This window comes from Copidosoma floridanum, unplaced genomic scaffold, assembly GCF_036245765.1.
Source record: "Copidosoma floridanum isolate Cflo_tuat_1 unplaced genomic scaffold, Cflo_Japanese_pri ptg000011l, whole genome shotgun sequence".
Taxonomy (NCBI): Eukaryota; Metazoa; Arthropoda; class Insecta; order Hymenoptera; family Encyrtidae; genus Copidosoma; species Copidosoma floridanum.
In genome coordinates this window covers 13441030-13468574 of record NW_028321888.1, presented here as the reverse complement: position 1 = coordinate 13468574, position 27545 = coordinate 13441030, and the positions used below count along the sequence as shown (strand labels likewise).

The 27545-nt window shown below is 40.3% G+C and overlaps 2 protein-coding genes across 2 annotated transcripts; one reads left to right on the top strand and one right to left on the bottom strand.

Annotated features, from left to right (window-relative positions):
- The first annotated feature begins 10991 nt into the window (after window positions 1-10991).
- On the top strand, window positions 10992-13602 carry LOC111643197 (uncharacterized). The gene is made up of 3 exons (XM_089590075.1): window positions 10992-11192; window positions 11280-11339; window positions 13365-13602. Exons 1-3 carry the CDS (start codon window positions 11001-11003, stop codon window positions 13533-13535), a joined length of 423 nt encoding a protein of 140 aa, XP_089446201.1. The 5' UTR covers window positions 10992-11000; the 3' UTR covers window positions 13536-13602.
- A 6364-nt stretch (window positions 13603-19966) lies between these two features.
- On the bottom strand, window positions 19967-23797 carry LOC149375208 (uncharacterized). The gene is made up of 3 exons (XM_089589996.1): window positions 23001-23797; window positions 21908-22928; window positions 19967-21805 (listed from the first exon to the last, which is right to left on the bottom strand). The coding sequence occupies exons 1-3, from the start codon at window positions 23795-23797 to the stop codon at window positions 19967-19969; spliced, it is 3657 nt and encodes a 1218-aa protein (XP_089446122.1).
- Window positions 23798-27545: the final 3748 nt, after the last annotated feature.

Here is a 27545-nt window from a genome sequence, read left to right as displayed (position 1 = left end):
ATGGCAACTTCCTACAGTTATTTCATTGAGCTGCCTAAAATCAGTTACCACGCGCCAACGTTTCTCCCCGTCCGGCCCCGCATGCTTGGGTACAATCCACATGTTAGAATTGTATGGTGATTTCGAAGGCTCGACGATTCCTTGCTCGAGCAATTTCTCTATCTCTTTTTTCATCTGTTCTCTTAGCGCTGGTGGGTACCTATAGCGCTTCGCCGTCACGGGCTTGTCCGTCGTAGTTATGATGCGGTGTTTCAATATATGAGTTGCTTTCAGTGGTTCTCCATCTAGGCCAAATACAAACGGATTATACTCTATGAGTTTCCGGACGTGTGATTTTTCTTCCTCGTTGCAACTTGAAACATCAATAAGCTGCATTATTTTATCGATTCTCGCTATTTTTCCTTTATCCGACAACCTACTTAAATTGTCAGTGTCCTTGAAATCACTATTGGACCCGCCACTTGTATAATTATTTGTAACGCCATATTGAACTTTGTTCATTTTTCTCCTTTCTTGGCCATCTGCCTCAAAAAGTCTTATAATTGCCTCATTAACGCCCCGAGCGTCGTCCCCTTCGACGCTAAATGGATCGGCCTCTCGCATCACTTCGCATTCTAATAACTCTATTTCCGGTACAGGTATGCTTATTGTTTCATTTAGTGTGTTTACACACTCAGCATAAACTTTTCCACTATTATTTGTGGCTATAAAATTTCCGAATAAAACCCCTTCTCTCATTCTTTGCAAAGGAACCCACCCTACTTTTATTTTTTCGCTATTTACCCCGACACGGGCATATATAACTTGCCTTGACCTAGCAAGAATCTCGAGCATCTCTGGCTCGATTAAATTAATTTTCATTTCTCGTAATTCAAAAATATTTTCTGCCGCGCTTATGCGACCTTGATATAACTTAAAAATGTCCCATCCAATAATACCTTCCCCATCTATTGGGAAGTCGCGTGGGACCACATGCAACCTACACATAAGGCCATTCAGTGGTATTTCAACTACATCTAAAGTGCTACGCTCTCCGTGCGTAACACCTACAATTCTTACTCGGTTCCTCACGTCAAAGAATGCATTTGGAAGAATACTGTCTTCCTTTATAATAGAAATTTCAGCTCCTGTGTCCGCATAGAATTTTGCTTCCCCCCCTCTTAGTTGAGTGCTTGTCATAAATACCGAAGGGGGTGTCCTACCTGCTAGAAATATATTTATTCTTGCTTCACGCTGAGGCTCGCTTCCGTTATTGCTTCGTCCTACTTCTATTTGAGGGCTGTTTTGAGGCAAATTATCTCTCCTTGTCGTCATATCAACTCTTACACTCGCAGCTAGCGACTCTCTTACCTTTACGTTTGCCGTTTTTCTGCTGTCAAGTGTTTTTCTTATCTTCCTATCCACTGGGGGATGCCCGACGCTTGGGGAGCGCATCGAGCATCCTGGGAGTTTAAATTTTCCGCGCGTGACCCGTCTGTTCTCGTATTTTTCTCATGATTGTATTGATTATTTTGGTTTCCTCTTTGATTGTTAAGGTTGTAATTGTTGTCCCTGGGTCCATAGTTATTATAATTATTTTCCCGTCGCTGATTATAATTGTTATAATTGTCATTGCCGGGCGCGTAATTGTTATAATTGTTTTCTCGTTGCTGATTATAACTGTTATAAGTGTTATTACCGGGTGCGTAATTATTGTAATTATTTTCTCGTCGTTGATTATGATTATTATAATTATTATTGGATGCATAATTATTTCCCCTATTTCGACCATTAAAATTCCTGTTCTCTTCGAATTGCCTATTATTGTTCCTGTTATTATTCGCCGGAGGGCGACTATTGTTGCCATTGAAGTTTCTATTATTATTGTTATAATTATTATAATTGGATGTGTAGCTATTATGTTTGTTATGGTAATTTCTAGGGTCAGGGTCACTATACTGCACATTAGGTGCCTGATCATTGTACGCAGGTCTTCCTTCATTTTTGTCCCTTATCTCTGTTAGTCTCTTGGGTGGTTCTGTTTCGGGCCTATCGGGGTCTTTTATTCTTCCGTTTTTCGCGTCCCTCCATAGTTTTTCGCACCCGCTCGTAGAGTGCAGACAGTGCTCCTGACAATATGAGCACCACTTAACATCTTTGATGCCGTCCCATTCGTCCGTATCGCTCTTTCCCTCCGGCGCATCGCTGATTACCATGCCTATCCTTGGATTCCTCTTACCAAAACAACTCTCCCGTGTTGCATATGTGCTAAAATCATTAGGTGCCATTTGACGTAAACTTAACTCGTTATCTACATCTATAGCCGCTTCAATGGCCTCCTCCAGTGTTGCAGGTTTTACCCCGGCCACGTTCCAATTGTATGGCGCTTTCAACCCATGTATGAACTGTTTCGCTGACTCTCTATCCGCAGATTGTTTTAGGGCATTTTTTTAAATCTGGGACAGCTGTGGGTTGGCGTCATGGGTCATCATTATTCTATTATGCAACCGTTGCACCCGGCTGCAGTACTGAATAACTGACTCGCTATTCAGTTGAGTCAGTGACTTGAGTTGGGCTAGCTGTGTATCTATGCCTCCCATGCTCCCGAATCGCCGTGACAGCGCAAGTAAAAATGCGTCTACGGTATTAAACAGTGATAACCGGGTGCAAAATTGATCTGCCGCCATCCCCCTAAGTTTACCGCCTAACGTACCAATAAAGTATTTTTCATATTGCGGCGGAACTGCTAGATTTGCTGTCCTCACCATTTGTTCAAAAAGCGGAAAGTTTATTGGATCCCCGTTGAATATAGGGATGCCACTCGCCGCGCTGTTGACATGGGACAGTGCACTATAGTGTATGCTGACAGGGTGCGTGTTTTCCACTCGCTGTTGACTCATGATAGGGTTTATATAAGTCGGATTTGGCTGCGCTTGATGTTGCTGCTCTCGCAAAATGTATTCCCCGTGCATGTTATTATCCCGAAACGGCCAGTCAGATGACGGTGCTATCGGTTGGCCTCTCACCCTTTCATTTATTGGGCCCGTGGGTTCGTAGCTGGGTCCAGCGTCCTGCATCCTTGCGCCCGAAAAATTTGGGATTCCCGTTTGCTGCCCCCCATACATTCTTATTTCTTCCAACGTCCTTGACGGTAAGTTCCAATTGTTTTTATGGCCAAATACTAATTCCCTACAATTTTGTGTAAGTGCTTCCTCCGAAAACTGAGTCACGCATTGCTGTGCTGTTTGCTGCGCCGCTTGTTTTTCTCCTCGTCTGAACGCATGTTGAAGCGTATCATGTGTATCTTTGCAATCGAACCTATCTTTCGAGTACGAGTTTACGTCCCTCAAAATTTCGCTCATCCCATTTCCGGCTGTATAATCTGCATTCTTTAAGGGTGACGTATTCGCAGCGTCGTTTCTTACGGTGTTTGAATATTCTGCACCCACCCCCGTTATGCATGTCGTTGTTTGTGAAACTTTCTCCCTAATCACCCCAGGTTTCATTATTTTCAAAAACTTCAACATTAGCATACGCTGTTTCTTACCCATTTTTTCCCATTCCATTTGAGTTTCGGGGCTGTGCTCTAAAAATACGGTCAGTATTTCTGACTCCGACTCATTTTCCGGATACGAGGGAATTTCGTCCTCCCTAACACTTACTACATCACTGTGTGCTTCATCGAAGTTTTCCATCGTAGGTTCTTTATTATTCTTTTTTTTTTTAAATTCTTTCTTTCCTGTCTGTATGAGAGCGCTTAAACACTTATAAGTAAATTTCTGTACGATTCTTTGCGTTCCTATCTCACGATGACAAAACCGCTTTACTTTAACATTTACCGTGTGTCTAATTTATTATTTATTTATTTATTATTTTCTTACTTTCAATCTGACCAATTTATTTTTACGGTCCGAAATTTTCCTGACTCACGAAAAATTACCTTAATGACGCACCGCCAATACTATGAAGAGGATACCGAACGCAAAACCGATATAGCAAAAAAAAAAATTTATAAAGCACTAAAAAATTTTAACAGGACCCCTTGGACAGTTAAATATATTTATTTATTTATGAATCTCAAGTACTTACCATATGTTCCCGGCTAGAATAATGGCGACCAAGATCTTTATCATCCTTGTTGCTTGATTTCTATCGTAGTCCTGGGTATCCTCCGCCTTGGTCCTTGATTGAAGCTGCTTTTTTTTTCGTACTTCAGCAACTCCTCGCTCCGCTAATTTCTCTCGTAGCAGTTCCTAGTTCACTTCGTGGCACGACACTATGTGTGTTTCCCAAAAATCGCGAGAGTCGATATTTTATCGTCGACAAAAACCGGAAAAAAAAAAATTTATTTTTATTTAATCGCGATGAACATCCCACTTCTGACACCAAAACTGTTGCGTAGGATTCTATGGTCTTGGGGTGCGCACGAAGTAAATAGTCGAGGAACTAGTATCAACGTCTTTATTAATGCAAAAACGAGAGAAGAGCGCGTCGCGTGTGTACGACCTTCGTCCTTGACGGTTCCAGCCAGAGAGAGCGCTCCTTTCAGCATCCTATCGGCTTATCGCTTTGCTCTCTCCCACTACAATCATCTGTAGTAGGCCCCAAAAAGAGGGGGCGCACGTACGTGTAGCTATAATATCGTACGTGACACCTACTTAAACTTCTGTAAAATTCTTTGCGTACCACGAAAACTATTTCATCAAATAAGCCATAGTTTATGTCACAGGTTTTCAATATCAATACCACAGTACAAAGTAAATAATATATTTAGATATCCCTGAAATCGTGACTACCACCACCACCATAACACCAAACTAATCGAACACGAAAAGAATCCTGTTGCTCCTACTAATTACAACGTTTTGTGAGGACACGTATCCACTCGAAGCAATAATACAAGCTACTTCTTCTCCTACTCTCCAAATTCTACAGCCAATCTACTTGGACTGACGAGCTTTTTTCCCCTACCCTTTTTTCGTTAACGAAAGCTCGACCAAGCGCTTTTTTTCCTCTATACCAACAAGTTTTTAATATTTTTGGCATTTCCTAATATTTTATTCACGAGTCGTCAAACTATGTCTTGATCTAGCGTGTGTAGTATATCAGTGTTTCTACAATGGAGAGATTTTGTTGTAGATGGTTTATAGAAAAAGAGCGTTTTGTAAAGACAGATAGAAATACCGACGCGTTATGGCATCTGTTCCAATTCTGTTTGCACTATTGGGTATTACTTATGATACGAAAGGATAATTATTGTTAAATAATAAATTAATCGATGACTCAATGCTTTAAACTTTTACGAAATATAGGACAGATACGTAGGAGAAAAAAAAGCTTTTAGAAAAATAAGAAGTTTCTAATTTGTATTATGACTTCGAAGTTGTTTAGAATTTTAAGTAGCCATTAAATGATTTTTAATAATGGTAATGGTGACTTTCTTACTATTTTTTTACAAGTACACGTTCAAATTTCGTGAAAACGGTGTACCTTCTTTTTGACAAGTCAGAAATCTGGATTGATTTTAATTTGGAATTATTGATGGTGAAATCAAAGTTTTTCGATTAAGAAGCTAGTTCTAAAGGTCTGGTGTGTTTGCCTTGTATAAATATACATCAAAAGCGAAGCTATTTTTTATCCCTAGAGTAAATCGAATGTTGAAATATTTTTAAAAACTTTCAAGGGAAGGAGCTGCATGAAGGTCCCTTAAAAAAAGACATGTACTGGTCAGCACGTAGAAAAAAAAATGAAACACTTTACTTTAATAAAATTCTTACACAAATATTTGAAAAATACAAAGTTATTTTTTTATAGATAAAATTGTGATGAATCTAATGGCATTTGCATTTTTGTTCGTTATCGTGTAAAAGCTTGAAATATTCGATGATAAAGTTTCCTCAACGTAACTTACAGAGAACTGTTCTTCGAGACGTTATATATTAGCTGTTGTCGAACTGTAACAGTTTGGTCTGTTACCAAAAGTATAAATATTTTCAAAATAAATCTTTTAAATTCTATTTACAAAAATGTAGGTTGTTGTGGAAAAGTTAAAAATTTTGCGTTTCAAGTCAGCAGCCACAAAAGTCTTTGTATCAAGTGAATGTAAAAAATACACACTGTCATCTCGTACGTGATGATGTCACCCGTATTGACCAACGGTTCTAGTATTCTAGAATATCCGTATAGAACAGGATTTGACATTGTTAAAATGAAACGTAGAGACGAAATTTTATCAGCACTTCAAAGATATCATTTTGGTAGATTTTTTTTTTGTATCCTAACAAGGTTCTTCTTGCAAAGTAACATCATCAAATAATCGTATATAGTTACTTTTTCATCTTATTTGCAAAAGTTTGCTTTGGTTGGTCCTAGTTTTTATAAAAAACTAAGGATTCTATCACAAAGAGGCAACCTTAGGCCATCAAAGCAACTCGTTACCTAGCTCAACTCAACTATGGCGAAACATGTTTTCCTTTCTTTTTTTACACCTACCATACAAACACCCAGTTATCGATCTCTTTCGCCAAGAAGATAAAGCTCCTTCTAGTCTCTCGCAATGTTATCTTTAGAGAATCGAGTTAATGTACGTCCAGTAAACCAGTTTCTTCATCAAAAGATGACATTTCTTGTTGATAAAGCTGTTTCAAGGAATTTTGTAAATAAATTTAGTAGCATAGAACATCTATAACCACTACGCTGAGAAGGTTTTTGGTCAAGTTGACGAGTTTAACGAGATTTCCCTTTATTTCGATACTCACGAGTACGTGACAAGATTCCATGGTATCTCTTTACACACAAACCTTCAAACAGTAATTGTTAAACGTACCAAATGAATTCACGTCACATAAGCTTTTAGTTTAAAAAATAAGGTTTTATTAAACATCATAAACAAAGAGACAATTTAATTAGACATTATTCTACAACAAAGAATGTAGCTAAGCGCACACTAGCGCATATCATTAAAAAAGTTAGCCACAGAAATTTTTAGTAGGCTAGATAACAGGTATTAATTATGACGATAGTGATGTCATGCGCACGACACGTACAATAGTAATACTAGAAACCACTTCGTTGTTCATCAGTGTCTCGTTAGACTTAACTCATCTATCACCTACGCAGTTACATAATAGTGTTTGTAAGAAAATGTCTGGAGATAAGAATGAGAAGGAATTAGAACTCATAGAGCAAAATCAAAGGAGATTAAGGAGTCATCGTGTTCTTCTGCCCGTGGGGCTCATCTAAATAGATCTTCCAGCAACGTCACTGAAGAGTCAAGGCAGTTGGACTTGAAACATAGCAAAGTTTCCATAATTAAATTTCTCTAAGATTTTTTCTCAAAACTAAAAAAAATTGTGGTTTCATAAAAGAAGGTCCACCAAAAGGAGTTGGATTGCACTTAATCGGATAACAACACAATTGAGGTCATTGTGAGTATCAAAAAATTTTTCTTTGTCTTTTTTTTCATGTATTATTTAAACGTTTCATGTTTTGCATGGGTTCTCTTCAAATTAAAAAAAAAAAGTCAATAAGATTTTTTTTTTACATTCTAGGAGAAGAAAAAATGTTTAACTGTCAAAACTCTTGTAATAAAGTGTAATTTATGTGCATAAATTGCATCTCATCAAAAACCACTAGGCAGACAAATAAAGCCTCAAAGAATGTTCAATAAAAAACAACTAAGACAAAAATTATTGGTATCACTTTATGTTATGTTTAGAAAACATAAAATATCGGTTTTGAGACATAATCGTACCAGCTTTTTTTTTTGTAAGACAAATTATGTAAGTCAATCGGAATTTTTCTTTGAATTTCACTTCTAACTTGTTTGTGGATCGTAGTATTGCAAACGTAACTGCAGATAATTCGTTTGTTATTTAATAATGTATTGATCAGTACTACTAAGATATATATGTATATATATATAAATAATATGTATTGATTCTATTTTTCGAAAAGTTGTAAATCAAGAAAAGTGTAGGAATCTTTATCTTGAACATTAAGTTTGCAACGTGAATAACTTAGAAATTTTTTAATGAAATTTTTAAAAATTGTCAATTCAACACTACTAATAGAAATTTTCAAAATTGTTATAACTCTGTCTTACATTCTATAGTGTTTGCGACGAATTTTACTGGATATAGTATATTTGCGTGCAAATTAAAAAAAGTAACTAGAAAAACATGTTATTAACGATAACTATCAAAAATTACGTGTTGTTTACGATTTTTTATATTGAAACTTTTTTTTAGCTTATAAGACTTTTTTCATTTCTGTATAATATGTCTTGTTATTTATAAAAAGTAGCAATCATTATATGTATTCAAAATAACTTATAAAAAAATAATGGTAATTATACTTGAATACTTTGATGTGCTGCGCATTTAGGAGTCTGATTGTTAAAAAAAAAACTTACATCATTTTATAAACCCAACAAATCCATGCTATAGTAAATCACAACATTTTTCATAAAATTTGATGTATAATAACCTTCGTCTTAGAGAAACATGTCGAAACGTTTATCATATTATGTAAAATAAATGCGAAAGTAACAAACAATATTTTACATTTTTCAGTTTTTTTTCTATATCAGAACGTATTTATTGTCGCTACCACTAATATAATATATGTTTCCGTATAAGAAATTATTAAAATCACTTTTTTAAATGTCACTATAAACAATTTTTAATGTCTTGTGCTTTTTTCTCTAAAGTGTTTCTATTATGTCCTCATCCTCATCTTTACTTGTGTTAGCACTTATAAATCGTCCACTTTTAATGTAAAACAGATTGTAAGCTCAGTATAAAGATAATCTGAGCTTATTTAGTGATGTACGTATGTGTTTATGCGATATAATTATTATTTTAATACAATTATCAATTTAATGCAAAAATTGATGTATTGTTGCGTTCTCCTCTCTGTCTCTCTAGATACTTTTATCAAATAGTTAATACTTTCATTAATCTTAAACTTCACAAAGTTAGTTGTGAGGTATAAGAAATAGTTGGCAATATTTTAAATAGTAATACGATTCTCTTATCATTAGCCTCTCTACCATTTTATGTCATTAAGTGCTCTATATGTCTTGTAAAAAATACATCATTTGTCAGTTTAAATTCTTTATTTTTTTAAAGCAAAGTATAAAAAATTATTTCACGTCAATCTTAACTTACAGGTGTATGTATAAATATCCTATTTTGCAATATTCTTAGAAGTTTAATTAAGGATAAAAATTTAAGTTATTTTTTCTAACTTTATTAGAGCAGTTTTCGTTTATATATATCTGTAAGGAATATCAGTTCTGGAAAACTTTTATCTCTTTCTATGTTGTAAAAAATACAGTAATGTCGTTTGGAAAACTTTTATTCCTTAGAATATTTTTCGAACACCATATTGTAATAGTTTAAATCTAAACTTGAGTATATCAGTAATAAGGCATTAAAATTATGGTATGAGTTAAAAAAAATACACGCAGAAATCAATAAATAAAATAAACTATAACGCTGCCAGATGATGTTCTTAATTTCATAGAACACGATTTAGCATTGGCGTTAGATTAAAACAAAAAAAGATATGATATTCTTTCTTTCTTAGAATAACTTTTAAAAATTTTTCTTTGTATTACGAAAATGTTTCATAAAATAAACCATAACTTGCGTCAGAAATTTTTAATATCAGTACCACAGCATAAAATAAATGATATAGAGAGCGATTCCTGACATCGTGACTATCACCCCCACAACCACACAGATTGATCAAACATTGGAAGGACCCATTGCTCCTACCAATTACAATGTTTGGTGAGGCCACGCATCTACTCGCAGCAAATACCAGCTACTTTTCCTTCTACTCTTAAAATTTAATGGCCAATTCACTTTGAATCAAGAGCTATTTTCTTCTACCCTATGTATCTCGACCAAGTGCTTTTTTTTCCTACACCAGCAAGTTTTCGATATTTTCGGCCTCTTCTCATATTTTATTCACGAGTATTTAAACTATTCATTGATCTTTTGCGTGCTGTAAGTCAACACGTTTTTAATAAAGAAATATTGTTGCAGATGATTTATAGAAAAAAAGTATTTAGCAAAGACACGTAGATATACCTACGCGTTGTGGCATCTGATTCTTCTTGCACTGTTGGGTATTACATTGGTAATAAGTCAATAGCTAGAAAAGTCTTTAGATTGACCGCATGCAGAAAAAAAAACACGCCGTTTTCTGTAACTTTACTAATTTAACTGTTTCGAGCAACATTTTCAGATTATAGATATTAGCGGATTACGAATAGCCGACCTGAAGAGTCGCAAAAATTGAAGCGATTCCTTACCAAGCTCTACTATACTATGGCATAATATTTTTTTTTCCTCTTTTTTCCATGTACAACATAGACACCCTGACATAGGTTACTTTCGCCAAGGAGATAAAGCTTCTTATTGTATTTTTTAATGTTATTTTTGTAGCATTAAGATGATGCACTTGAATCGAAAATGTATTCTTACAAAAGACGCTATTTCTCATTGTTGGAGCATTTTTAAAAGATATTGTAAATGAATTTAATAGCAAAAAATATCCGTAATCATTACGCTGAGGTAGCTTTTGGTCAAGTTAACGAGTTTAACGAGATTTCCCGTTATTTTAATACTCATGCGTACGTGAGAAAACCAACGGTAACTCTTTTTATTCATATCTTCCAACAGTAATTATGAAAGGTAGGACGTGCAGTAACGTCATCTAATCCTTTTTTTACAAAAAAAAGTTGTATTGAACAGATTTAAAGATAGTTTATTTATTATTTTTCTACATCACAGCACCTACCTGAGCGCACAGTAGCAGGTATCATTTAAAAAGTTAGCCACAGAAATTTTTAGTTGGCTAGATAACAGGTATCAATTATAAACGATAGTGATGTCATGAATGTGACACGTAAAACAGTAGCACTAGAAACCATTTCGTTGTTCGTCAGTTGCTTGTTAGACTTCTCTCAAGTAGTACCTACGCAGTAACATAATATTGATTGAAGCAAAATGTCCGAAAGTGCGGATGAAGAGTGGGTAGCGTGGGATGAGCGAAATGAAGAAGAAGAGAGAAAGTCTGTCCTTCTTTTTTGTGGCCGTAAAATTCATCTACCTACCTGTTTCAACAAGGCCACTGAAGAGACGAGGCAATTAAACCTAAAACCCAGCAAAGATTATCGCCTTTTACCTAATAGCAAAAAAGTATGGGCATTTGGCAATTGCATTTTAATACTTAAATTTCTTTAAGATTTTTTCTCAAAACTGAACAAAACTGTGGTTTTATACAAGGAGGTCCACCAGACGGAGTTGGATTGCACTGAATTTGACAAAGACACAATTAAGGTCATTGTAAGTATCGAACAATTTTTCTTTGTCCTTCTCTTCATTTATTTTTTAAACGTTTTATGTTTTGCATAGGTTATCCTAAAATTAAATAGTCAAGTCTTTAGGAATTTTTTTATATTTTATGAGTAGAAAAAATCTTAAACTGTCAAGATTCTCGTAATGAAGTATAATAATTGTGTATAAAGTGAATCTCATAAAAAAACTACCGGCAGATTAATGAAGCCTCAAAAATGTTTATTAAGAAATTCATGTGACTACGACAAAAATTGTTTGAATCACTTTACATTACGATCAGAATACATAGAAAAATGGTTTTGGGACATAACCATACCAGAATTTTTCGTTTTGAGACAAATAATGTAAATTAAGAGGAGTTTTTCTCTAAATTTCGCTTATAACTTGTTTTTGGGCCAGAAAAATATGAAAAAATCATGGCAGTATCTTATAAGTCTACACGAAGTTAATTTCACTTTTAACAGATACTGTCCAAAATGTATTCTGAGGTGATTCATCTCTTTTCACATTCATCCTTTCGTATACAGGTGATTTTTTTTATAATTATATATAGAATAAGCAGCTGCAGAGTAATAAAAAAAGTGAAGCTGTTAAGAAAAATGCACCGTAAGAAAGAGTATCTTAAGGTGTTCCATAAATATGAAGTACAGAGTAATTGGCAAGCATTTTTAAATGTTTGTACATCGAAGAGAAAATCTAATTTTCCCCATGCATATCAACGACTAAATGCATGCAACCTTCTGTTTCAAAAACAGTACAGCACGTCAAAGTATTCAAGTATGATACTTTGTTCTATGTTGTTAATGTACGTAGAAAATGTTAAGTGTGTAACTGTAACAATTAATTTGTTCATAACTATTACTGGAAATGCGTCACTAGAATTTTTTAAGATTATTTTAAAATACACTCAATCAAGTAAAATTCGTTGCCATACAGTAAAATGTACGGCGTCAAATTTAGAACAATTTCTTGTGTTGCACATTTATTTTATAAAATATTATGATTAAGATTTAAGAATAATTATGATCATGCCCCAAAACTATTTTTCTATATAATCTAATTATAATACTAAGCAATTTCAACAAATTTCATGGAAATTAACAGAAAATCAATAATCTCATTTTTCATCCACCATTTAACATCTCGTCGTGTTAACCCACTAGTGGCGCCCCTCTAATGGATCTTATAGGAACCCGAACCTGTTGACAGGTATCAGTTTAAAGTTGTCGCGGAAGCATAGGCTGTTATGAGTAATTATTTTTTGCATGTTAGTGATTTATTTGAATATGTACGGAATGGGGTGCAAAAGTACGAAGGGGGTGAAAATATTATGAATGCTAATCACCTGATGCATTGTCTGGTAAACGCCATGAATATGTACCAATAATTTTAAATGTGATTAAGCCAGAACTCAACAAAAATCGTAGTAATAACTTGAATGATGCAAAAAAGAAAGACAACAAAAAATTAGAAGTCTTTTTTCATAATATTGATGTTTAACTCGCGTAATGTGCCAGACAAATCACTGGATTTTAAACATAAAAAAAATAGAGTTTGTCTCTTCTAAGCTTTCCAATGTGACTCCGCAATACATCAGGTGATTAACGTTCATAATATTTTCACCCTCTTCGTACTTTTGCACCTCATTCCCTGCATATTTAAATAAATCACTAACATTAAAAAAATAATTTATCATGACAGCCTACGCTTGCACGACAACTTTAAACTCATACCTGTCCACAGGTTTGGGTTCCTATAAGATCCATGAGGGGGGCACTGCCAGTGGGTTAACACGTCGAATTTCTTGTGTTTGCACATTTATTTTAAAAAAATTAAGATGAAAGTTAAAAAATAATCATGATAATGCCCCAAAAATATTTCTCTATCTAATCTAAGTATAAAAAAAAGCAATTTTGATAAGTTCCATCGTCTTTAACAAAAAATTAATTATCTTATTCTTCATCCACCTATCTTTCTATAGTTGGCAGTTAAAACAATGTTTATATCTTTTAGGTCAGAGGTAAATTGATATTAGTTCAGGGTACCAAAAAAAATCAACTAGACGAAACCACTTTGACGTATGACATACCAGATCAGTGTGATTTGGAAAGAATTGAGGCAGGATTCCGCTCCAACGACGTCTTGTATATTCGTTTTCCTTCAAGGAATGAGCCAGATGTCTAAGTATAGACAGTTAAAAGTGTTAAAAGTTTAAACTAATTTAATACCTAAGTGAGATAAATAAAAATATAAAGGAATAAAGAGATTGCATTTCATTTAAAAATCTTATTTTATCCACAAGTATGAGCACAATATGTTGGAGCCTTTGTAGTGCTGACCTTAATTATGAGAATAAAAAATAAACAAATGACAGTGAGAAGCCTTTGTGAGCTGTCTATAAAATTATATAAGTCGATGGCAAATTTGTTAAATACTATAGAGAAAATATGGATCTCATTAGTTTTTCTTGCTATAAGAGCTGACGTAATTTCTGGAGTTCCGTGATACACACATTGTTACCACAAACAAAAATACTGACTAAATTATTATTAATAAAAGTCTGACTAATACTTAAAAATGGTATTTAATGATTACATAATAGTCTAATACATTTGTATAACAAAGAATTTTTTTTCAAAATGTACACTAAGTATCACGACTATTTTATTTGCAATCAAAATCGAAATATATTAAATTATCGTACACCAATAAGACAATTTCTGGGCTCTCAACTTTCCTCTATTAATTAAGTAAAATTGTCTTTTTATTAGTTATGTTCTTACCAAATTAATTACATTATAAAATTTGACAATTATTATACAATTAATACCACACTTCTTTTCTTGCCATAAGTGATATATGTGTTACATTAATGTCCTATTTACGTACTTAGTATTTTTAACCATCGCAGCCAATGCTGTTCTTATGGGGTATAAGGCCATGGAGGGCGTGGTTGCGCATTTCTGTATTGAGAGTAAACTGAAAATTTTTTTCCATTGTTATATAAAGTATTGGTTTTCTTAGATTTCCTAATTTTTTTGATCTTCTTGCATGGCTTTTGTATTAAATACAATATTAAGTGCCTATGATACTTTTCAAATAAAAATATTATTAAGCTTAAGACAAATTCACTAATTAATAGTACTAGCAACGGGGTGACGTCAGTAATACTCAATGAAATATCATTTATAGATTCTTTTCTTACAAGATGTAGTTTTTTTTCCCAAGATAGTAAACCACTTTCTCTGTATTTCTGAATACTGGAAAAAAGTCATTGTTATGGCTTCTCATTAATAAATTTTTATATAAAGATACTTACTGATGGTTCAAAAATTTAAGGAGCGGATCTCCTTTCTTTAAAGTGAAAACCATTTTCCTGGATGTACCAAGGGGAAATGCTAAGAGTTTACAGGGAGATTCGTAAACAGTTTGTTACTTAATCAAAGCAGTTGTGTAAAAAACCACTTTTTCGTTGCAAACCTGGAGCAGAAAACATTTTTTAGTGATTTATACGCAACAAGTTATACATATTCGTTTTCAACAAAAATACATGTAATAAAGATGATATAGAATAAAACTTAAGTTCACAACAGGTTTACCAGATAGATATAGAAATTTTAATACTTGTGACAGGTGAAATTATGGTGTAGACGTTGGATTGGTGGCATAGGCAAAAGCATTTTAATAAAGCAGTGTAAGTGGATATAGCTCATTAGTACTTGAAAAAGAAATTTTGGTAATAAGGGTAAGTCTCTTATTTGTTTATAATCTAAAGTTTGAAAGTATTTTTATTATCAGTGATGTAATCAGGTTGGTGCAAAATTAAAGTGAACTGTCGTTATTTTAGACTGTTCGACGAAAATTAACATGTAAAGTGTAAATGTGAGTAACGCTAGAACGTATAGGTACAATTTGTTACACAGTTTCTTTTACCAAAATAAGAATAAATACATTGCATAGTAAGAGAATAAAATGTTTGATTAGTAAATAATATTTGTAAAACAATTCAGCCAAAAAGTTTGGATGTGACGTTTTCTTGTATTTATATGCGGCTTATTACGGAGAAAAGAGTCACTGTATGCTGACTATGCATGAGGTCATGGCGTCACGGTTCATGCATATACTATAACATTTTGCTTCACTAAAAAATACTCTTTGAGAATAATCGCCCGCCCTTTTGATATCCAATGTGAAGATGAACCAGGTAGGAAACTATGAAAGGTTTAGGTGTTTGTTAGTACTGAGTATTACGAGTACATCAAACGGCCCAAGAAAAGGTGACAGGATTTCTTACCCAAACCTGAAAATGACCTTTTTATCGCATATTTATAACTGTATTATCAGAAGAGATGACGTAGTATCTTGAAAAGCTTTTACAAACTACTAAAATAAACGGTAGAAAAAATAAGTTGTAAATAGTATTCACTAATAAATTACTTAAACTCTTAATAGTAATTATACGAAGGCATTATACGTACTAGCGTAATGCGTGCGCGAAGAGTCCAGACACAATGCTTCACCAAGCACGTTGCTACAGTTTCCGACATTGATTTTAAATTAAGATATTTCAATCGATGCAATTTTTTGCCTCTTCTCGAGTACTTAATGCTACGTTTTCTAAATTTCCTCGATTCTTTTGAAATAACATACTTATACTTCTAGAATAATTTCTGAGAGTTTCGAAAACTCGCGAAAAGGCAGAAAAATGGCGTCGATTGGAATATCTCAATTTAAAATCAAAGTCGTAAATTGTACCTTTTATTTGCTGTAACTCAAAGTTTAATTCGTCGATATGCTCATAATTTTTTTTAGTTTTATTTTTATATTAGTTATTTTGCGCCGTTAACGTTTGCATGTTATGCGTATCGAGTATACGACATACCAAATAGAAAGTTAAATCTCACGGTCTTTGTATTTTAGCATTCATTGTATATCTAATCTTTTACTCGATTATCGTTTTTACAAAATGTTATCATACGTAGTGTACAAGTATATGACTCATGCCCTGAAGTCGAGTCCCAGAAAATTTTGTAAAAGTTTTTAGCTCTTAATCGTCTGCCTAGCAGGTCAAAGGTACCTTGCAACCTCTATACTAAGTAATCGTGTATTTTTACTACTGGCCTGTAACGACGTGTTTGGTGAAGCATTGTGTCTGGACTCTTCGCGTACGCATTACGCTAGTACGTATATTTTGTTCGTAAAATTACTATTAAGAATTCAAGTAATTCATTAGTGAATACTATTTAAAACTTATTTTTTCTATTGTTTATTTTAGTAGTTTATAAAAACTTTTGAAGATACTACGTCATCTCTTCTGATAATACAGTTATGAATATGCGATAAAAAAGTCATTTTCAGATTTGGGTAAAAAATTTACTCTGCATATAGATTTTTTACTGCTGCAAGTCCGATTCTTGTTCCTCTTCTGCACTTTTAACTTCCTTGTCTATATTACTGTGAGGACGGATACACTAATCATTGTAGTACTAACAGTTCCTACATCGTATTTTGATACCTGCAGTAGTAAAAGCATCTCAATATTTTTAAATATTTGCTTTTTTTTTTTTTTTTTAATGAATAACCATTCGTTATTATTGTTGACAAGAAAATTTCCTTAAAGGTAGTAGTTGATAAAATCGAGAAATCCCATCATTTTTTGAAAATTTAAGCATAAATTTCTCCAGGTATTTTTAAAAATTTTAAAAGGTCAAGCAATGCCGTGGCAAAAATATTATCTTTAAAAGCTTATAGTTTTACCATACATGTCATGGATAAAGTGATTTTAAGAGCACAGTAAACTCTGAATTTTCAGACAAAAAACAATGAATATTTACTAACAACTAACAGATTACTTAAAGTAATATTATGCATCAAACAGTTGCAAAAACATATTTCCAGCAATATGGTTTTTGAACAATTTTAATCGAAAGATTAAAATTTTCACTTAATTTAGACAGCTGAGCAGAGCTGATAAATCTGTATAGAAGCAGAACGAGACATAAGTATGTACGATCGTGAAAGACTTTTCTATCCGTTTAAGGTATACAACACATGCGTGACATTGAATCAACTACTTCTATCTTAATTTGTTTCCTTAGTTGTTAGTAAAAAATAAATTTGTTAATTTTCCTATCAGAGTTGATCTTATTTTAATGTGCTTCCTTAATTTTAAAGGAAAACCCGCTAGATACGTGCTCCAGAAGCCGAGATAATTTGATTTGCAAACTAGACCAAAACTAAAGTGCTCCAACGCGTTCTTGTTGTGGAGCAGCAGTCCTCATTTTAGCTACAGTAAAATTGTCCACGCATAAACTTTACTATTTTTTTAAATTAAGTAATAACTAGTTCATGCTCGGCGCAAGCGCTACAAGTAAGGTAGGCATTGAAAAATATGGATAAATTCTTCATTTTGCAACACAATTAATACACTGGTTGCGAACACTCACAAACTTTAAAGGTAAATAATTGAGTTTATAATAAAGATATTTAAACTCACAAACACTCAAATTAATTGTAATCATAAGCTCTACGCACATGTAAAATTTGATAAAACTATTGCTCTATTACATTAAGTTATGTAGTTTGTGACTAAGCCATTAATTTTAAAAAATGAAAAAAATACTTAAACATAAAATAATTTATTCAAATTAGATTAAAATACTACACAGATTATATGACTTATGAAAAGAAATTGGGACCATGGAGAATATATTAAAAGCTGTAACGTTAAATTTAATTTTTTTAATTTGTTAGATGCACAATAAATTTGAGTAGTCTGTTACTGTCGTAAGTTAAACGTACCATGGGTTACTGATTCTCTAATTCATTTTAAAAACAAAGAGGATCTTTTATTTTTTTGAAAGCGTTAAAGCATGAGTATTTTTTTGTTGTTTTATCTTATTTTAGCATAAAAAATTAAGTTTTTTTTATTTTTTATGAATTTTATGTTAAAGCTGATTGAACGATAAAAAAACATTCCGTGCAATATTTTACCTACAAGTTCCAAATAGATATTCGTCAAAGTATGTCAAAAAACATGGCATTTGTGGGAAATTTTGCAGTTTCTTATTTGCTACGAATTTTTTACACAAAACTGTATTGTTTTTTTTTTTAATATTACTCCAGGATAACTCTAGCATTAAACTTGATTACAGTAAGCTAAAATATAACTATTTGACAACAGGACTGGGCTGAAAATGTTTGTCAGTCACACAGTTTTATCTACGATACAAAATAACTAAAACTTTTGAAAATATACAGTAGTAGAGAACTTTTTATACATTAGTATTACAGACAATGTACTGTTTAATATTTTTTTTTAAATTACCAGACAAAAAAATTTATAAAATAGTTACCTGATGTAAAGCTTCTTTCATATTTGTTGGTAAATTACCGTCTTTTTTTACAAACAAGCTCAAGTTTTTATGTACATCATCTTTCGACTCCTAGTAAAATTTTATAAAAAAAAGTTGTCTTATACTTTCTAAATAAATAATAATTAGTTAAGGTTCTAAAGTTACCAATAAATGTTTTGAAAGGTTTACTCCTTTTGTAGCAATCAATTCATAAGTTCCATCTTTAAGGAGACCAGCCGTATCATTGAATGGGATCGTGGGTATTGACACCGTAACAAAGCTCGTGAAACAACCAGCATACATTGAAATTATGATAAATGATGTCAGATACAACGAGAGTTTTGCAATCTTCAGTGAAAGAGGGCTCGATGGAACATCTGCAAATTTTGTTAAAAAATACAGAAAAACACGATTTATAATTCTTAATAACTATTTAGTATTTTTCATTAGTTTCATTTTAAGTTGTTCGGAAAAAAATATAAATCAAAATAGCTTTGTTCATTTTTGGGGAGCAACATATACACTGAGAAGAGAAGAAAAGGATGCCAACGGACAACGAGCTGAGATGTAGAGACACAGCAGCACCAGCAAGAAAAGACAAGAAAACGCGAGCGCGACTATCGGGACACACAGTAGATACTACTTATGTCGAGATTGACTGCAAGCGGAGGTACTTAAGTGGCAGCACGCAGCAGCAGCAGTGGCGGCCATTGCTCATAAATGGGTCAAAATTGGTGGCGTCGTGATGGATCAATGGCAAATTCATTAAATCCCACAGTTAAAAAAACTTCATGTTGCCACCGCGCAACCTGGTCACAATTTGTTTAACCTAATTTTTTTTTTTTTAAATTAGTAAAAGTGATTTTTTCGATCTAACAAAAATATATTCAGTTTCTTTGAGTCATTCTAAACAAAAAATCAATTGGGATGTATATACCTAATGTTTTGTGGAAAAATACTCTTTATTTATAGTGGAACGTACACAGGCTGCGAGGCAGCAAATAAACACATTAACGTCGCGTCGAGTCTCCTTTGTTCTCCTCTTCTCTCTTCTTCTTCTTGTTGAGCGAGTGGCGGCTCACACGTCTTGCTTGGCGGTCGGCTCGAACACGATTGATGGTAGCGCGCAGCACCGAGCGCCTTGGCGGAGAGAGCGATCGGGGCGCGGGGGGGGGAGGACTCGGCAGGACACGACCGCGCAGCCAGCGCCCTCGCGGCCGAAAAACTCACATACCGCCCGCCTTGCTCCCGGAGCGACAATCAAACGCCGCCCGCCGAAGGAGTCTGGGTATCAGATGAAACAGTCGCCGACGGCGGCGTCTCAGCGAGATCTGGGACCGGAAGCAATGCAAGCTTGGCGACGGGCCGCGGGTACTCCCCGGTGGCTGTTTTCAGAGTGGCCGCACGGACGAGACCATCGGGTCCTGGATGAACGTGGGTGATGCGGCCAAGAGGCCAGCGCCCATCCGTCCGAAGTAGAGTTGAGTCGAGAAGAACCACGGTGTCACCCACGGCGAAGTTCCGGCGAGGGGTACGCCACTTCGGTCGCTGCTGGAGTGTGTTCAGGTACTCTCGACTCCAGCGAGACCAAGACTGAGCTCGAATCGCCCTGACGAGGTCCCAATGAGCGAGAGTGTCCAGCCTTTCCGATGGGGGCCCAGCCTGGATGACGGCATCAAGAGGGGCGCCGATAAGGAAATGGCCCGGAGTGAGGACATCAAGGTCTCCCAAGTCGTTGGAGAGAGGAGTGAGCGGTCTACTGTTCAAGACCATCTCGATGCCAATGAGAACAGTCGAAAACTCCTCGTAGGTCAGGTGCCGAGAGCCCATGACGCGTCGGAGGTGGCCCTTGACCGACTTGACACCTGACTTCCAAAGACCACCAAAATGAGGCGCCCCAGGCGGGATGAACTGCCACGAAACACCTTGATCGGCGAGCGTTCCAGCAACAAGCGCCCAGTCAATCTCCGCGTCCTGAAGAGCTTCGCGCAGCTCGAGGTCGGCCCGTCGGAAGCAAGTGGCGTTATCACTCCACAGCTCGGCCGGGCGTCCACGGCGACCGGAGAAACGGGTGAGAGCGCCGAGAAAAGAGGCCGTTGAGAGATCGCCAACGAGCTCGAGGTGCAACGCCTTCGTCGTCAAGCACACAAAGACCGCAATATATCCTTTGGTGGTCCGGACGCCTCGTCCGCGCGAAGCGAGCACGTGGAAAGGGCCCGCGTAATCAACCCCAGTGCGACCGAAGGCTCGACAAGGAGTGACCCGGGAGGCTGGTAGAGGGGCCATAAGCTGGGTGGATGCCCGCGCTTGCAGCCGGGCGCAGACGATGCAACGGCGCAGGTGGGCCTTGATTCGTGTCCTGCCACCGATAATCCATGCCTGCCGGTGCACATATGCGCTAGTAAGCCGGAAGCCACCGTGGAGGGCTCTGGAGTGCGCTCGGGCGATGATGAGTCGAGCCAGAGGAGAAGAACCGGGGACAATTGGCGGATGCTTCTCCTCATAGGTCAGCGACGAATGTGCGAGCCGCCCGCCGACGCGCAAGATCCCATCGGCATCCAAGAATGGAGAGAGGGCCGTGAGCGGGCTTGTTTTTGGTAACTGCTCACCCCTTTGCAGTCGAATAACCTCCGCTTCGAATGCTGGAGCTTGACTCAGACGGACACAAGCCAGGAAAGCAGCGTGGAGCTCGGTTGGCGCTGGTGGCGAGAGCACGGGGAGAGCGGGCTCGCGATGGAGACGGCGCCGAATCCACCGCCGCACACGAACGAGCAATTGCGTTAGGACGTGGAGACTGGAGAATTGCTCAAGCAGGTCGAAGCTGGACGGTTGAACGGTGCAGCAACTGATGAGAGCCGGCGCTGGTCGGGATACGGGCTCCAGGGGCCATAACCCGATGTCACGAACCAGCCAGGAGGGCCCGTGCCACCACAAAGGCTGATGGCGGAGACCTGACATGTCGGCGCTCCGAGTGGCCAGATCCGCCGGATTTGACGCCGTCGGGACGTGCCGCCAGATGCTCGGAGAGAATATTTCTTGAAGCTGGGCCACGTAGTTGTCGACGAGCACATTATTGGTCGGCTGGGAGGAACGGAGCCACTGCAGAACAATCTGAGAGTCGCTCCAGGCGTGGCAGCGATCATCAGGGACATCCAGCTCATCCGCGGTTGATCAGAGCAGCTTTGCACCGAGTAGAGCGGCTCTGAGCTCAAGGCGAGGAATCGTCATCCGTGCGACAGGCTCGGAGACTGGCCTGAGTGAGCGAATGGGGGCAAGCTTTGAGCGAGCCAAAAGGATGTAGCAGGAAGCCGGCTCGCCCGGGCGCTCCAACCGCGAGTACACTACGGCGGCCATCGCCCGCCGGCTGGCGTCAGCGAACACATGCAGATGAAGGTCGGACGCTGGCGAGACACCGATCCATCGGGGAAGAGAGAAGCCGGAGATGACTTGGATCTCAGCCACAAAGTCCATCCAGCGCCGGACCATGGACGATGGTACTGTTTCGTCCCAGTCGAGGTGAGCCCGCCAAAGATCCTGCAGCAGCAATTTCGCGTTCAAAGTGATTGGCGCAAGCCAACCACATGGGTCGAAGACGCTTGCAAGCGCCGCGAGCATGGTCCTCTTCGTAGTCTGGCGTTGCACGACGACCGGAGTCAGGCGAAGGCGATCGACCGGGGGATCCCAACCAACGCCTAGCTCGCTAACAAGGCCCTCAGCGCCGAGCTGATCCCAGGCGGGGCGCAAGCGAACATCGGGCGAAAGATCCTCGAGTAGCTCTGGTGTGCTTGCGACCCACTTCCGGAGCGGAAAACCGCCAGCTTGCATGAGGCCGATCAACTGGTCACGGAGGTGTCGCGCAGTGTCGAGACTATCGACTCCAGAGAGAATGTCATCGACGTAGCGGTCGCGCATAACAACGGGCACCGCATCGGGCCAACGGGAGCCCTCGTCCTCGCACAGCTGCTGGATGGTGCGTAGGGAAAGATACGGAGAGCACGACGCGCCGTATGTGACAGTGAGCAACTGGTAGAGCGTGGGCGGCTCTCGAGGGTCCGCGCTCCAAACGATCCGCTGCAAGTCGACGTCTCGGTCATCGATCCAGATCTGGCGGAACATCATTTGAACGTCGCTGCAGAAGGCGATACGATGTTGGCGCCAGCGAAGTAACACGTAAGGTAAGGCCGTTTGAAGTCGGGGCCCGGCGTGGAGGACATCGTTTAGACTGCAGCCGCTCGAAGTTGGATGTGAAGCGTTAAAGACAACGCGCAGCTTTCGGCCCTGGTCGCTATGCTACCATATGCCATGATCCTGGATGTAATGAGCGGGGTGGGACGACCCGGCCAACTGAGCGCTAGTGAGAGGCCTCATGTGACCCAAAGCGAGATAATCGGCCATAAACTTGGTGTATTCGACGGCCATCTCGGGGGCTCTCTGTAGCCGGCGCTGCAGCGCAGTCAACGAGGCCAGGGCGCTCTGACAACTATCACCAAGGAGCTGCAAGCCCCCTTGCTTTAGAGGCAGGCGCACGACGTAGCGCCCGTCCTCAGCCCGGCCATGGTCAGCGAAGCTGCGTTCACATTCGACGTCGTCGGGGGCCTGCCGGTGGGCCTGTGGAACGTCCTCGAGTTCCCAGAAGCGCTGCAGCAGGGATGCCAGCTGAAGATGCCAAGGAGGAGGCGAGTCGGCCTGAGATGTCAGACAGACGTTCGGTGAGGCGTGCGGCATCTCTAGGCCGGCGGCCTGCCCAATAAAGACCCAACCAAAGACAGTGGCCTGAGCTACGAGGTCGTCACGCTGAATCTGGCCAGGCTCCAGCAAGCGATGGTAGACGTCCACACCGAGGAGGAGGTCGATCGCGTGTGGCGTGTCGAATTTGGAGTCCGCCAGCGGCTCGAGGTCGAGCCAGCGCCGAGCGACAGCGGGGTGCAGGGGCGCGCGTGGGGAAACAATCCCGAGCCGCGGGAGGCAGAGATCCATTAGCGTGGTCGGCGGCTCGCTCTTCCTGAGGTGAAGCCAAAGTTGAGCACGAGCCCTCGAGCGGACGCCCGGGTCGCCGCCGACGCCCGAAATGTTGAAATCGGCGAGTTCCATCGGAGCGTTGAGTTGACGAGCGAGGCTGGCGGAAGCAATGGTGACCTCGGAGCACGAATCCAGGAGGGCCCGGACCGTCACAGTCCGGCCAAGAGGCCCGCTCAGGCGGACAAGCGCGGTCGGCAACACTGCCAGTCAGGACCGTGACGCCTCATCGGATGGCGGACCGGCAGTGGGCACGGCCGCTGGATCCGCTGTCGGAAGCTTCGGTGGCGTGGGTTTAACAGCGGGCTCTGACCCGCGGCGCCGGCTGCTGTCATGCAGAGAACTGTGGTGTGGCTCGCGGCAGTGCTGACAGACCGAGCGTGAGGGACAAGCCTTTACAGCATGGCCGGACCGAAGACAGTTGAAGCACAGTCTCGCCTGGTAAACCAGATCTCTCCGAGCGCGCGGCTCAAGACCGTGAAACTGTGCGCAGTGGCCCAGGTAGTGAGACCCCTGTCAAGCCGGGCAGGCCGACACCGTGCCACCTGTCGCAAGAGTACGATAGGTACGGCCGGCCGAGGCAGGGACCGCCGGACGCTCACCGGGCACGGCGGACTGGCGTGCAGGATGGGAGGCCTCCACGGAGCTCAGAGCCCGGCATCGCCGACGCAGGAAGCCGGCCAGGGTGTCGAAGGTTGCCAGGGTGCGCCCGGCGTCCGAATTTGCGACCTCGAGTCGCTCAAGCTCGTCCTCCCATGCGCGCCGCGTCGAGGAGTCCATCCCCGTCAGTGCACAGGAAACGAACCAGTCGTCCCACTCCGCCACCGGACGGCCCAGAGTGCGCAGCTGATCTCGATAGCGGCCCAACGTGTCTTACAGACCCTGCAAACCTCGAGCCGACTCCTCTCGCAACGGTTTAATGTTGCGAAGCGCCGTGATGTGGTCGTGTACGAGAATGCGGTGGTGCTCGAACCGTGCCTCCAACAGGGCCCAAGCGGTCTCGTAGTTCGCGTCAGCGATCTGGATGGCCTCGAGCGTCGTTTTGGCGTCCCCCTGGACGAGTGATTTTAAGTAGAAGAGCCGTTCGACGTTCGTGAGATGGCTGTCCTCGTGGATGAGGGCGCGAAAGAGGTCTCGGAAGCTTTCCCAGTCCTCTCGCTTGCCGGAGAAGTTGGGAATGCTGATCCGGGGCAGGCGAGGGCCACGAGTAGGCCCTGAGCTCGGTGAAGGAGCAGGATTACCGTCGGTGGGCGGCGGGAGGGGCGCCATTGACAGCCTCGCGTCGTAGAGGCATGCCCTTGCGGTGATGTAGCTGGCCTCCACTCGCGGGTACAATCGATCCAGGAGGCCCCGCTTCTCTGGCGGCGGGCCGTCCAGCAACCTCACGTGGTTCGACTGGAAATCATGCCAGTAGCCCTGGAAAAGCTCTAGCCTCACGTCCACAAGCCCCAGGCTCCAGGCTTCGATCCGGTCCACATCGAGCGCAAACTGCGTGACAACGTCTGCGAGGGCGCTCTGGGAGCCGTACAGACTCGTCCAGCCGTCGTCTGACCTGAAAGCACGATCACGTGCTGTATATTTGTTCTGGATTTTGCCTCCGGGCCACCATCGATTGGTGGCGTCGGCAAAACAGAATTGAGTAGTAGTTGGGGGAGGGCGAGCGGACGTAAAGCGGTAAAGAAAGAGCGGGAGAGGGATTGAAGTTGTAGGTTAGGGACGATCTGGCTGTAACCAAGCGCGCGGCGTAACTGCCTTGGCCTGGTCGAACGAGTCTCTCGCGACCAAAATGGCCGCCAAGGCAAACAACAAAGGTCATCAAGTGGACCGTAGCAACAATGGCTGCCGCCGCGATCGAGCGAGGCGGCCATGGTCCCGACGTGTTCATGCACGCCGCCAGCGACGCAGTTTCGATTGCGGCTGGGCTGTAGAGCTGGACCGCGGGCGCTCACCGCCCACGGCAACCCCGACCACCACGGGTGACGCGGATGCCCCACATGGCACGCGTATATGGCGACACGGATCGACCACGGCCCAATTAACTCATTCCAGGCCGCGGGCACTCTCGCGGCCGCGGCGGCTTTACCCACACGAAAAGCTGTCACTTTACTTACATTACGTTAAGAAGCTGGTCGTCCTGTCCTGCTGCGTCTCCGCTGGTCGCCGGTCGCCTCACTTCAACGGGATCCGGCTTGAAGGACCAATGTTTTGTGGAAAAATACTCTTTATTTATAGTGGAACGTACACAGGCTGCGAGGCAGCAAATAAACACATTAACGTCGCGTCGAGTCTCCTTTGTTCTCCTCTTCTCTCTTCTTCTTCTTGTTGAGCGAGTGGCGGCTCACACGTCTTGCTTGGCGGTCGGCTCGAACACGATTGATGGTAGCGCGCAGCACCGAGCGCCTTGGCGGAGAGAGCGATCGGGGCGCGGGGGGGGGGGAGGACTCGGCAGGACACGACCGCGCAGCCAGCGCCCTCGCGGCCGAAAAACTCACACCTAAATTCCACAGTTTGCGAGAAACAAATTCGTAAATATCTGAATCATGCGAATTTTGTAATTTTCAGAGCGTTGGTGAGGAATGAAAATAAAAGATTTTTGAAAGGTACATCACGTAAACATGAAGTGTTACCCTTTCTCTACAACTTCCAAAATGCGAAAATTAAGAAAAGTAATGGAAACATTGTTATTTTACAATAAACATTTAAGCTATTTATTTCTGCGCACGCCCGAGCTAACTCCTAATACTATTACATGACTATACATCTATATTATCGAGCCCGAAAGTACACGCCGGCTGCGTCGATGATATATATAGTCATAAACTTGTCCTGGGAGTCAGCTCGGGCGTGCGCGGAAACAGCTTAAATGGTTATTGTAAAAAAACAATGTTGCAATTACTTTTCTAAATTTTCGTTTTTTGGAAGTTGTAGAGGTAGGTTAACACTTTATGTTCACGTGATGTACCTTCCAAAAATGATTTACTTTTATTTCTCACCATCGCTCTGAAAATAGAAAAATTTGCATATTTCAGATCTTTGGGCATTTTTTTCTTTAAAACTGTGGGGTTTAGAATTATACATCCCGATTAGTTTTTTGTTTAGAATGACTCAAAAAAAAACTAAATATATTTTTTTTAGATCGAAAAAATCACTTTTACTAATTTGTTTAGAAAAGTTAGTTTAAACAAATTGTGATCAGGTTGCGTTGTGGCAACATGAAGTTTCTTAATCAGTGAGATCTAATAAACATATCTATGCAAAAAAAATTCCTTTGCCATTGATCCAGCACGACGCCGCCAATAATGACCCGTCTAAAGCGAGAAATCGCGAGTCACTGAGTCAGTCTGGAGTAGATTCTCGAGCTGTATATGCCTGGGTGCAAGCAGCGACAGTTTCGGCGGTTTACGGGTTTTCGTGGCGAGAGTTGAGGGAGAAAGAGAGAGAGAGAGAGGGAAAGAGAGTGAGAGTTGTCGAGAAGGTGCATAGAGTGTTGAGAGAAGAGAGAGAAGTGTGAACGGAAGTCTAGCAGCTGCTGTGTTCTTCCAGGACGACAAGGTCTCCAGGTAGAGGACTACGGAAGCAGCTCAGATCGAAGGAAGAGGGTAAGAGAAAGAGCGAAGCCGTGGAATAGACAACCCACTCGAGGACTCCGGACGACATCGTGCTGGGTTGGATTCATGGACCTTTGACCAGGAGGTGAGTCAGGTGAGGCTAGAGAAAGAGAAATAAAGAGAGAGAGAGAGAGAGAGAGAGAGTAGCCAAGATATATATATATATATATATATATATATATATATATATATATATATAGAGAGAGAGAGAGAGA